Raw genomic sequence first — 13,319 nt, forward strand, 5'->3', positions numbered from 1 at the left:
ATAACAAGTTTTTAAATTGCGACACACTGCTGAAGATAAAATCAGTGGTTTCCAACCTGGTTGTCTTCAGAGATATGACGTGAAAAAAAAAATAGTTACGGTAACATTTCAGTTGTCAACGGCTCCATCAAATGCTTATCTATTTTACTCTAAACTTCTCACATGGTTTAATTTTATTAAATCGTCATATGACCCAATATCTCAGCATGAGGACAGCTCAGATTTATCTTCTGTCCCTCGATATAAAACTGGACAGAAAGTTGCTGAAACTAGTTCGACCTGCAGCAGCTACCACAGTAGCATCCTGCCAATAAGCTTTTAGAAGGCCTATTGATAATATAGTCACGTGTATTTAACAAGATATTGGCCAGAGGGACAGAACCCGTAATTTTACTGGAGAGCTCACGTGTTCCTTCACGGTGCTGACAGTCTGATAGGACCCAGCTTACACAAACGATGGTATCTCCAAGATGCACCAAGAAGACCACTGTTAATGTTTAAAATGAACACAGTTCAGAGTTACAATTCAAATACAGAACATCAACAATGAAGTGGGCAGAAATGTTGAACTGTCTCATTTTGGTTCGACACCACAGGCAGACAGTTCGACTTTTGTTTGACGACATTTAGGGAACACGAGGCCACATGACATCACATGACATGACATGACATCACATGACATCACATGACATCACATCACATCACATCACATCACATCACATCACATGACATCACATCACATCACATCACATCACATCACATCACATCACATCACATCACATGACATCACATGACATCACATGACATCACATCACATGACATGACATCACATCACATCACCGAACCTTCATGAGACGTGAAAGCAGACAAGAGGAAAAGTGCTCAGAACATCAAAACTAATGTCAGCAGTCCAGACTCATAAACATGGAGATAACTCATCACTACAATCTGCAGAATTAGAGCCAGTAGTTTTACCACACATACCAAGCAGGTGGTTCCAGTATCACCAGAAAACTGTTCTCTCATCCTCCTTTAAAAGAATCCTTCATCTGCTCTACATGCACCAAGTGAGATATTGTTGAATCAACCACAAATCATATTTCTTTTCTTGTTAAACTTTGAACTGGAGTTTATGTCCAGAGTGCAGAGGAAACCTGCGAGAGCTGCATGCATCAGTTTGAGTAAACAACTGCATTACAGCGGGGAGTGCAGGCAGAGTGTTAAAGGAAGCTCTTTGTAAACTCATGTAAATGCTATTTTTAGCAGAACAAGAAGCTTACTGAATAAACACAGTGAGACATGCAGTGTTCAGGCAGAAGAAACCTGAGAGGCTTTTATACTGTTGTCACTATGATGGAGCACAAATGAGAAAAAAACAAAACAATTACATTAATAAGAAAGTACTTTAGTTAACAAAGAAAGACATTGCACTTTTAAAGATATTTTGTAACTGGTAATCTATTTATCATTTTGGTATAATTAACAGACATAAAGTATTTTTAGTGACTTACAAAAACAATATTAAATACAATTGGATAGAAAATCACTTCCATCCAAGAAATCATATAAACTTTAAATCCACTGGATAAAAAAAAAAAAAAAATCCTAAAATTACTTTAATTTATAAAAAAAAAAAAAGGTTGTGTTGTAATGTACATAGTTGTAAAATCATTATTATATTGTAATTAATATTTGTTTTAATGAGTTTACATCATCAGTAGGTCCAAACACAGCATGTCACAGATACAACAATCATCTTCAATATATTTTTATTTACATCAAATTCAGCTGCCTTCAGCAAAAGGCCAAAAAGTTCTGAGACTGTCCCTGTTGCGCGTGAACAGTGCGCAGCACCGTGAGAGCGGGAGGAAGCTACAACCCTCCTGATGAAGTGTGACAGATGTTGATGCTTGATCAACATCTGTCTCTGAGTTGCACACATTTTTGCGAGCGCTGGTCCGTGCACACGGTGAGTTCTTCACGCACATGAACCTCGAGCAGAGACGACTGTGTGAAACCTGCCTGGTTTCAACGCGCTGTGAGCGGCGTGTGGTCATGTTGGAGGAGCTAGTTCAATTCAATTCAATTCAATTCAATTCAATTCAATTCAATTCAATTCAATTCAATTCAATTCAATTCAATTCAATTCAATTCAATTCAATTCAATTCAACTTTATTTATATAGCGTCAAATCACAACACAGGTTATTTCGTGGCACTTAACACTTTAAAGTCTTTACAGCAGAACTTTACAACATTATACAGAGAAACCAACAATTCAACAATTCCCACATAAGCTAGGAGGGAAAAAACTCCTCTTTAAGGGAGAAAAACCTCCAACAGAGGGAAGAAAAACTCCCTTTAACAGGAAGAAACCTCCGATAGAACCAGGATCAGAGGTGGAGAACATCTGTTAACAGAACCAGGATCAGAGGTGGAGAACATCTGTTAACAGAACCAGGATCAGAGGTGGGCGGAGCATCTGCCTCGACCGGTTGGGGTGAGAGGAGAGCAGAGAGAGAAAAGGACAGCATAGAGATAGAAGAGAAGAACTGTTGGTGGAGACGACAAGTACAGAGCAGAGACATGCAGCTCCATGACGGGACATCTGGAAAAGAAAGAACAGAAACTACACGAGTGAAGGAACTGAATGGAGACAACAGATAATAAGAAGAAACTATGGGAGAGAAGAAGATGGTGAGGTATGAGTCAGTTAAAGAGTAGGAGGAAAGAAAAGAAGCTCAGCATGTAACGAGGTCCTCCAGCAGCCTCGGCCTATAACAGCATAACTAAGGGTTGGTTCAGGTCTACCTGAGCCAGCCCTAACTATAGGCTTTATCAAGAAGGAACGTTTTGAGTCTAATCTTAAAGCTAGAGAGGGTTTCTGCCCCTCCAACACAAACTGGGAGCTGGTTCCACAGGGGAGGAGCCTGAAAACTGAAGCTCCGCCTCCCATTCTACTTCTGGAAACTCTAGGAACCACAAGTAGACCAGCATACTGAGAGAGAAGTGCTCTGCTAGGATTATATGGTTCTATAAGATCTCTAAGATATGATGGAGCCTGGTCATGTAGAGCTTTGTAAGTCATCAAGAGAATTTTAAATTCTATTCTTGATTTCACAGGAAGCCAGTGAAGAGAAGCTAAAACTGGAGAAATATGATCTCTCTTGTTAAATCCCGTCAGTACTCTTGCTGCAGCATTTTGGATCAGCTGCAGGTTTTTTAATGAATAATTTGGACATCCTAACAACAAGGAATTACAATAATCTAGTCTAGAAGTAACAAACACATGAATGAGTTTTTCTGCGTCACGCTGAGGAAAGATTTTCCTGATTTGATTAATATTACGTAGATGAAAGAAGGCAGTTCTGGAGATTTGCTTTATATGGTGTCTAAAGGACAAATCCTCATCAAAGATGACTCCAAGGTTCCTCATAGTTTTGCTGGAGGCCAAGACAACGTCATCTAGAGTAACTAAGTGATTACAGAAAGAGTTTCTGAGGTGTTTAGGACCAAGTACAAGAACTTCTGTTTTGTCTGAATTTAGAAGCAGGAAGTTTTTGGTCATCCAGGCCTTTATGTCTATTAGACAGGCTTCAAGTTTTACTAACTGATTAGTTTTATCTGGTTTTATAGAAAGATATAGCTGAGTGTCATCTGCATAACAATGGAAGTTGATGTAGTGCTTCCTGATGACATCTCCTAATGGAAGCATGTACAAAGTAAAAAGTATTGGGCCTAACACTGAGCCTAGTGGAACTCCATAACTAACTCTTGTTTGTCTGGAAGATTCATTGTTGACATGGACAAACTGGAATCTATCTGATAAGTAGGATTTGAACCAGTCTAATGCAGTTCCTTTATTCCTCGTAACGTCTTCTAATCTCTGTAATAAGATCGTATGATCAATCGTATCAAAAGCAGCACCGAGGTCCAGAAGAACAAGTACAGAGACGAGTCCATTATCTGAGGCTAATAAAAGGTCGTTAGTAACTTTCACCAGAGCTGTTTCTGTGCTATGATGAACTCTAAAGACTGAAAATCTTCAAACAGATCATTCCTTTGTAAATGATCACAAAGTTGATTTGAAACAACTTTTTCAAGGATTTTAGAAATAAACGTCAGGTTGGAAATTGGTCTGTAGTTTCCTAAAACAGCTGATCAAGAGTCGGCTTTTTAAGTAAAGGTTTAATTACAGCCACTTTAAAAGCCTGCGGTACATAGCTGGTTACAATAGATAGGTTGATCTGATCTAATATGGAAGTATTAATTAAAGAGAAGACTTCCTTAAAAAGTTTAGTTGGGATGAGATCTAACAGACAGCTAGAGGATCCAGATGAAGAAATAATTCTAGTTAACTCAGAGAGATCAACAGGAGAGAAATGTTCCAAGTTTACATCTGGTCCTACAGTTGCTTTCAGGGCTGCTGTTGCTTAGCAACACATCAGTGATGGTGGCAGGAAGGGTCGGCCCGATTCTCTCCCTGATAGTAAGAATTTTATTAGTAAAGAAGTTAATGAAGTCATTACTGCTGAGAGTTGAAGGAATAGAGGACTCAACAGAACTGGGACTCTTTGTCAGCCTGCTACAGTGATGAAAAGAAACCTGGGGTTGTTCTTCTTGTCCTCTATTAATGATGAATAATATAAAGTTCTGGCCTTACGAAGAGCTTTCTTATATAATATTAGACTATCCTTCCAGGCAGGTGAAATTCTTCTAAATTAGTGGAACGCCATTTCCTTTCCATCTTTCTAGTCGCTGCCTAGCAGAGCGTAGTTCTGAGTTGTACCATGGAGACAACTTCCTCTGGTTCATGACTCTCTTCTTCAGAGGGGCGACATCATCTAGAGTTGTAGCAGAGATACTGCAGTGTTTTCTACCAGATGATCCACTAGTGTGGGACTAAGATCAACGTAGATGTCTTCCACTGCTTTAACACACGGCATCGAAGAGGATAAACATGTAACTGCTTCCTTAAACTTGGCCACGGCATCATCTGACAGACATCTACTGTAGTGGGACTTATTCCCACATGCTGTGTCGTCCATTATTGGAACTTCAGATGTTAATAAGAAGTGGTCTGACAAAACAGGGTTTGGAGGAAATACAACAACATTTTCAGTTTCCATCCCATACGACAGAACCAGATGGAGGGTGTGGTTACCACGGTGACGGGGTTTATTTACATCCTGATAAAAGCCTATAGAATCTAATAATGAGCTGAAAGTAGAACTGAGGTTGTCGTTGTCCACGTCAACATGAATGTTAAAGTCTCCCACTATCATCACTTTATCTGAACTCAGCACTAAATCTGATCAAAAGTCAGAATTCAGTTAGAAACTCTGAATAAGGACCAGGTGGGAGATAAACAACAACAATACAATCCGTTTCTCTGCTTTACAGTTTGGGTGAGAGACTAAGAGTCAGACTCTCAAATGATTTATAACTAAGTTTAATTAGTTGTCATGTTGGAGGAGCCTGTTGCCATGGCGCCACAGTTCAGGTGGTCCACAGTGAATGTTTCCCTCAGAAGGTCCCGGTGGACAGTCTGACTCTGGGGGACGAATTCACGGTGACACAAAGGAAACCCAGCTGGTGTCTCCTGACCTGACGATCCTTCTTCGGTCTTGGACAGTGAAGCTCCGAAACGTGATGTCATCAGAACACCTCGCCGGCTCATCGCTTCATCGCCGTAGACTTTCTGAAGACTTTCAAGAGTCTCTGATGACGATTTTTTTTTTTGTTTGACACAAAATTGGATGTGTGCCTTCTGCTCATGGAGAAACGGCAGTGCACACGGACCGGCGCTCACAAACACGTGTGTAACACAGCTGCTGATTTTGATCACGTAGTCACTACTTGGCATAGTTACTACTTCATACTCACTGAGGTCAGAGGTGGCTGGTGACCTCACGGTAAAGACAAGACTCTAGGAAGGTGTATGAAATGGTGCCTTCATGTAATTCTCTTGATTCATTTTTTCAGTTTCATGTTCTATTGAAATACACCTGTTATCTCTGGTTTCATTAAGTTTCTATAACTCAGCAATCACGAGGCGGTCGTATTACTAAACCGGTAATGTGAGTCTGTGTGTGTGTTTCTGTGTGTGTGTGTGTGTGTGTGTGTGTGTGTGTGTGTGTGTGTGTGTGTGTGTGTGTGTGTGTGTGTGTGTGTGTGTGTGTGTGTGTGTGTGTGTGTGTGTGTGTGTGTGTGTGTGTGTGTGTGTGTGTGCTGGAAGTCTGATTCACACACTGATTTACTGCTCTCTCCACCTCTAATGGACGCTTACAGGAAGCAGCTGCAGAGTGCCGGGCCTTAGACACACACACACACACACACACACACACACACACACACACACACACACACACACACACACACACACACACACACACACACACACACACACACTTAAACTCTCTGCATGTGACTGTTACACGTCATCAATGGGGATTGACCCCTTGGCCTGTATTTAGTCTGACTCAGTAAAGTGAAAGGACTCCATAAAGAGACCTGCGTCCCGTATGAGGTCCGTGAGCCATCATGTTCCCAGCATGGACGTTTGACAAAAGTCATCTGTCTGAAATTAATATATGTTGCAGTATTTTCATTGTTATTTATCAGGCAAATGTACTTTTTTCATACCCTTATACTCTCTACTAACTGAGGAAACTCTGCAGGTCAAGAATGGTCCTAAAAAGACCTCCTTGATTTGCCCTTGTTGTTGAATTTACCAGCATCTGGCTTTGACTTTCCTTTACTGTGTAAATCATTATTACAATAATTACATTGATTGTTTTAACCAACTATTAAGTGATGTCCGTGTTGCTGAGAGGTTACCTGTGTGTTCCTGTTGCATGTGCATGCTGCGTCCATCACTAACCAGAGCTCACAAACAGAAGCGTTTCCAGCGGGCTTTTATTCCCGTATGTAAAACTGCTTGTGGACGTGTGGAACTGATGAAGGTTGCTGCTTCCTCCTCCTCGGTGCACGTCACGCTGATATTTACCATTCACACACAACAGGAGCAGTTTCTGAACGTTTTGATCGACCCTCATATTAAAATGTAGCTGGATCTGAAAATAACAATTACACTGTCAGATAATTATCAATTATAAAACAAATCTATAATCGTGCTGAGTGTTTAGGAAAAACAAACAAAAGTCTGCAGAATAATTGAATTAATATGATGATTGATTTATTGCCAACATGATTTTTACTCAAGAGTAAAATTCAAGGAACAAAACTGATTGTTTTCAACCGTCATTTTTTTGTGTTGAATGTTTTTTTTAAGGAAAAAACTTTAGCTAAAAACACTCTTGGGAGGCTGTGGCTCAGACGGTAGAGTGGTTTGCACACTAATCAGAAGGTTGGTGGTTCAATCCCCAGCTCCTCCTGTCCACATGCCTTAGTGTCCTTGAGCAAGACACCGAACCCTAAGTTGCTCCTGATGGTGTACCATCAGTGTGTGAATGTTCTCCTGATGACAGCACCTTGCATGGTGATCTGTCTCATTAGTGTGTGAATGGGAAAACCATGTTAAAGAGCTTTGAGACCGAAAGGTGATCAAGTACAGACCATTTACTCTCAATGCAACGTCTTGTTTTATTGTTCAGAGACATTAAATATTTCAGACTGTTATGTTAGAATATGTGTCTGCTGTGCATCACGAGATGTTGATGGCTCCTTAAAATGATGTTGGACAGAACAGGATGTGTCATTTTTTGTCCCGGATTGAACCTCAGTCTTCAGTTATCTCCACCACAGTGTGGGTGGGCGGAGCCAAGACACGATGACGAGATGAAACACGAGATAGTTTAGGATAATGTGGGATATTGTCATTATTAACACTTCATTTACTATCGTATAATTAATTTGATAATGATATTGAATATCCATAATATGATACTTTAAGACACTTCCACAGTCTCCTAATATTTCTCAGTATTTTGTGTGTCTCTGCAGATGGGAGGTGACGGCTTGGACCGGCTGCTCGGCGTCCTGCGGCGTTGGCATACAGACCAGGAGTGTGTTCTGCATGCGTCTGTTGTCTATCGAGCAGCAGGACATCCTGACTGTCTCGGAGGACGAGTGCAGGGAGTTCAAACCTGCCATTTTGCAGCCCTGCAACCAGGTGGACTGTCCTCCAGCCTGGGAGACCGAACCCTGGCAGCAGGTAGGCACGTTGTTGGGATGTGTGTGTCTATGGAAGCTGATCGAACTCCTCCCCCTTTGACTCTCCGACTCTCCGTCCTCCTTGCAGTGCTCCCAGTTGTGTGGTGGAGGGGTCCAGGTGAGGAAGGTCTACTGTAAGCAGCTCCTGTCCACGGGCGCCTACAGGAGGCTGGAGGACAGAGTCTGCTGGGGGGACAAACCGGCCACCAACAGAGGCTGCAGCAGTGTTGACTGTCTGCCCTACATGGCAGGAGGAGAGTGGGGGAAGGTGAATTCAATTTAATGTGAACCAAAGCCTGATTATCAAGTCTGCTTCTATACCCAGTTTGTTTCATGAGAATACTATTTACAGTGCATCTGGAAAGTATTCACAGCGCTTCACTTATTCCACATTTTGTTATATTACAGCCTTATTCCAAAATGGATTAAATTCATTTTTTCCCTCAACATTCTACACACAATACCCCATAATGACAATGTGAAATACATTTGTTTGAAATTTTTGCAAATCTATTAAAAATCAAAAACAAAAAAAATCCCATGTACATAAGTATTCACAGCCTTTGCCATGACACTCAAAATTGAGCTCAGGTGCATCCTGTTTCCACTGATCACCCTTGAGATGTTTCTACAACTTTATTGGAGTCCACCTGGTAAATTCAGTTGATTGGACATGATTTGGAAAGACACACACCGTCTACATAAGGTCCCACAGTGGACAGAGCATGTCAGAGCACAAACCAAGACATGAAGTCCAAAGAATCGTCTGTAGACCTCTGAGACAGGATTGTATGGAGGCACAGATCTGGGGAAGGGTACAGAAACATTTCTGCAGCATTGAAGGTCCCAATGAGCACAATGACCTCCATCATCTGTAAATGGAAGAAGTTTGAACCACCAGGACTCTTCCTAGAGTCGGCCGCCCGGCCAAACTGAGCGATCGGGGGAGAAGGGCCTTAGTCAGGGAGGTGACCAAGAACCTGATGGTCACTCTGACAGACCTCCAACGTTGCTCTGTGAAGAGAGGAGAACCTTCCAGAAGGACAACCATCTCTGCAGCACTCCACCAAGCAGGCCTGTATGGTAGAGTGGCCAGACGGAAGCCACTCCTCAGTAAAAGACACATGACAGCCCACCTGGAGTTTACCAAAAGGCACCTGAAGGACTGTCAGACCAGGAGAAACTAAATTCTCTGGTCTGATGAAACAAAGATTGAACTCTTTGGCCTCAATGCCAAGCGTCATGTTTGGAGGAAAACAGGCACCGCTCATCACCTGGCCAACACCATCTCTACGGTGAAGCATGGTGGTGGCAGCATCATGCTGTGGGGATGTTTTTCAGCAGCAGGAACTGGGAGACTAGTCAGGATGGAGGGAAAGATGAATGCAGCAATGTACAGAGACATCCTTGATGAAAACCTTCTCCAGAGCGCTCTGGACCTCAGACTGGGGCGAAGGTTCATCTTCCAACAGGACAACGACCCGAAGCACACTGCCAAGATAACAAAGGAGTGTCTTCGGGACAACTCTGTGAATGTCTTTGAGAGGCCCAGCCAGAGCTCAGACTTGAACCTGATTAAACATCTCTGGAGAGATCTGAAGATGTCTGAGCACCGACGCTCCCCATCCAACCTGATGGAGCTTGAGAGGTCCTGCAAAGAAGAACGGGAGAAACTGCCCAAGAATAGGAGCCAAGCTTATAGCATCATACTCAAAAAGACTTGAGGCTGTAATTGCTGCCAAAGGTGCTTCAACAAAGTACTGAGCAAAGGCTGTGAATACTTATGTACGTGTTATATTTTTGTTCTTTATTTTTAATAGATTTGCAAAAAGTTTAAACAAACTATTTTCACTTTGTCATTATGGGATATTGTGTGTAGAATTTTGAGGGAAAAAATGAATTTAATCCATTTTGGAATAAGGCTGTAACATAACAAAATGTGGAAAAATTGAAGCATTGTGAATACTTTCCGGATGCACTGGATTATGCAACCAGTAGCTCCGCCCCCAGAGATCTGATTGGTCAACTGAACATCTGGAACAAATCATCATGACATCACACCGTGCTCATCACTAGAAATATCACTCCACCTCCTCAGTGGGAAAATAGAATTAGAATAGAGTTTCATATACTATGTAATATAATGTAGTTTCTACTTGTTCTAGTTCTATTAAATGACCCATTTGGTGAAGTCGGGTCTCTTTTGGTCCTTTTTGGTCGCTCTGAGCACCCGTACCGTAACACCACGGATAGTCACGCACTTACAGTCCTAGAGGAGGCTAGCTGGACCGGTTTGGTTTGAACACATGACACGGAGCTAAAATGTTAAAAACACATGAGAACATGGATATCTTTGTTCATCAGATATCTTTGTTCATCACATATCTTTGTTCTTCAGATATCTTTGTTCATCAGATATCTTTGTTCATCAGATATCTTTGTTCATCACATATCTTTGTTCATCACATATCTTTGTTCACCAGATATCTTTGTTCATCACATATCTTTGTTCATCACATATCTTTGTTCATCAGATATCTTTGTTCGTCAGATATCTTTGTTCATTAGATATCTTAGTTCATCAGATATCTTAGTTCATCAGATATATTTGTTCATCATATATCTTTGTTCATCAGATATCTTTGTTCATCAGGTATCTTTGTTCATCAGATATCTTTGTTCCAACCAGACTGAACTAGCTGATCAGTTTAGTGTTTCTATGTTCTGTATTTATTCAGTTGGAGACTAGAAGTCCTCTCTGTTGCTAGGTGGTTGCTAAGGGTCCGACTACTTCCTGGAATAGGAAACATTACATACGTTACATAAGAGTCTACTGACATGACTGATTGTTTTCCAGTTGTTAGTCTAACCCATGTGTTGCCATGGAAACAGCAATCACACTAACAAAATGTTTTATATTCTGAGAGTGAACCGCTCCACAACATGAACACATGTAGATTAGGGATTGCGCCTCGGTCCTGACCGCATCACTGAAAGATCCCCTTCTAGTGTAGTATTGTTTAATCAAAATATATATAATGACTGTGTTTCCTCTGCAGTGCTCGGTGTCCTGTGGTTTGGGGATCCAGCGCCGGGACACGCTGTGTCAGCAGCTGACGGCCTCGGGCCTCCAGGTGACGTTGTCCAGGGAGCAGTGCTCAGGGTTACCGTCACCTCCACTCGTACGGACCTGCCGCATGATGGCCTGTCCCAGTAAGAACACATGCACACTCACACACATCTTTATATGTCTATGTTGTGAGAGGCCACATGGTGCAGGCAGCACAGTGTTTTCTATGTCCTCATTGTTTTTGGAGTATTGGATACTGAGCTACTGTTTCACGACCTTAATCGTAGATTTAGTGCATTCAGATTACATACGCACATAATGCGGCTCTTCTTTGAGCCTGATCCTAGAAATGCACGGGACCGCACAATCTCTAGAAAATCTCATGCCCTCTCCTGGATAACACCGGCGTCCAGCTGCAGCGCCACGACCTCCAACAGCTGATCGATGCTTTAAACCACATGCAGCTCGACTCGACTCAACTCTACTCACCTTTAATATATTTCCGTCATGCAAAAGTTTTCACTCGTACCTGGTACTCTTTGACGTCCCCGCTGTCAGGGTTACAAGTTAGTAAAGAAAACACTAAAAGGAAGATGTGAAACACTGCAGACTCCTGACTGAGACAATCGTCACTAGAATCAACGACAGCCTCTTTCTATGAAACACACACAGAAATGCTCAATAGTTTGACAGTATAACGTTAAATACAGCGGTTTGAATTAACATCATGATGTAACCGAGGCTCGTCGCACGTCTCTCTGGGATAGTTAGACACACATGAGCATAAATGACACTAAAACCGGGTCCTCAGCCGCTCTCCAGAGTCCAGATTCTTACGGGCCACTTTAGAACCAGTCCACATTCAGAACCAGGTGTCAGAGGTTCGACCTTGCGCGACATTCACCAGTTTTTCTATCTAAATATGAATATTTGCTCCAAGTGGCCGTCTGATCTTTGATTTAATTCCCAGATGAAACGGACTGAATGTTGGTTTGTTTGTTCTGATGAAACTCTCAAAGGAGAACTGTAGCTGGACATGACAGCTTCCTTAAACATTCTCAGGACCATGTTGGTATGTGTGTGGCGGGAGCGTGATTACCCATGAGGCTGTGAGAAATGTATACACTCCCCCGCCATGTGAAGGGTCTTACTTCATCAAGCTATCAACACATCTTGTTTTCTCTTTGAAAGTGAATATTTGAAGGTCAGACTTTGAGAACACAGCCGGCCTTATCTCCAGCCTTCATGGTAACATACCAAGCTGTTTACATGGAGGAAGCATGTGTGAAAATCCAGTTCAGCAGCTGCTCAATGAGTGTTGATGAGTTGACATAATAACTATGTAAGCTGGGATACAGTCTGTAAAACACACAACTGAAGACGTTGAACTCCCCACAATTTCCTGAGTCTGACATTTACACTCACCCATTCATCAACCATCAGTGATGTCATCAACCATCAGTGATGTCATCATCCATCAGTGATGTCATCGTTGGTTTGTGAACGTTATGAATCCTCCAGTTCAGATTCTGTCCGTCACCATCTTTGCTAGTTCGGAGCGGTTTGGAGCAGGAAGTGACCATATTTGGACGAGCTGGGGGAGGAGCCAGCGGTGGATCTGACCGATCTGATCGGAAACCTGACGATACTACGTCCCGCCCACCGATAGCTGTAACCTGACTGCACCACAGGCCTGTCAATCAAACAGACACGCCCCCAAAAACAGGTCTTCTTGAATCTTCTTTTCTAATGAATGAGGGATTATTTTCAGATGGACCTCCAGAAAACTAAGAAGAAGGAGTGACTTTAGCTAACAACACCGAGATAACTGATGGACACATTTGATTCACTTTGGATTTGATGAGAGAAGTTGAATGGGAGTCTATGGAGCCGGAGGCTTTTTGGAGCCGACCTCTAGTGGCACTCGCTGGTATTGCAGCTGAAGACACTTCTGGATCGGAAACATTTTACAGACCTGAAGCTATTAACTTTGATATCCAGTCCTCACACCTCGATTGACCAGTTGTGTCGAAGTGAGAGAGTAAGCAGAGTTTGAACTTCTGTCTGTTGATATG

General features: G+C 42.2%; 1 protein-coding gene across 3 annotated transcripts in view; it reads left to right on the top strand.

Moving 5' to 3' along the window:
- adamtsl3 (ADAMTS-like 3) overlaps positions 1-13,319 on the top strand; it is a 183,190-nt gene that overhangs the window by 133,624 nt on the left and 36,247 nt on the right. For all 3 annotated transcript variants that reach the window (XM_069711465.1, XM_069711466.1, XM_069711467.1), the window contains exons 18-20: positions 7,965-8,175; positions 8,263-8,442; positions 11,234-11,387. In XM_069711465.1, coding sequence (XP_069567566.1) covers positions 7,965-8,175; positions 8,263-8,442; positions 11,234-11,387 — 545 coding nt within the window. The remainder of the gene's footprint in view (positions 1-7,964; positions 8,176-8,262; positions 8,443-11,233; positions 11,388-13,319) is intronic.

Source organism: Brachyistius frenatus, unplaced genomic scaffold, assembly GCF_029030835.1.
Source record: "Brachyistius frenatus isolate BFR_SWC_R1_liver_20210118 unplaced genomic scaffold, ASM2903083v1 Contig_100, whole genome shotgun sequence".
NCBI classification, from domain to species: domain Eukaryota; kingdom Metazoa; phylum Chordata; class Actinopteri; family Embiotocidae; genus Brachyistius; species Brachyistius frenatus.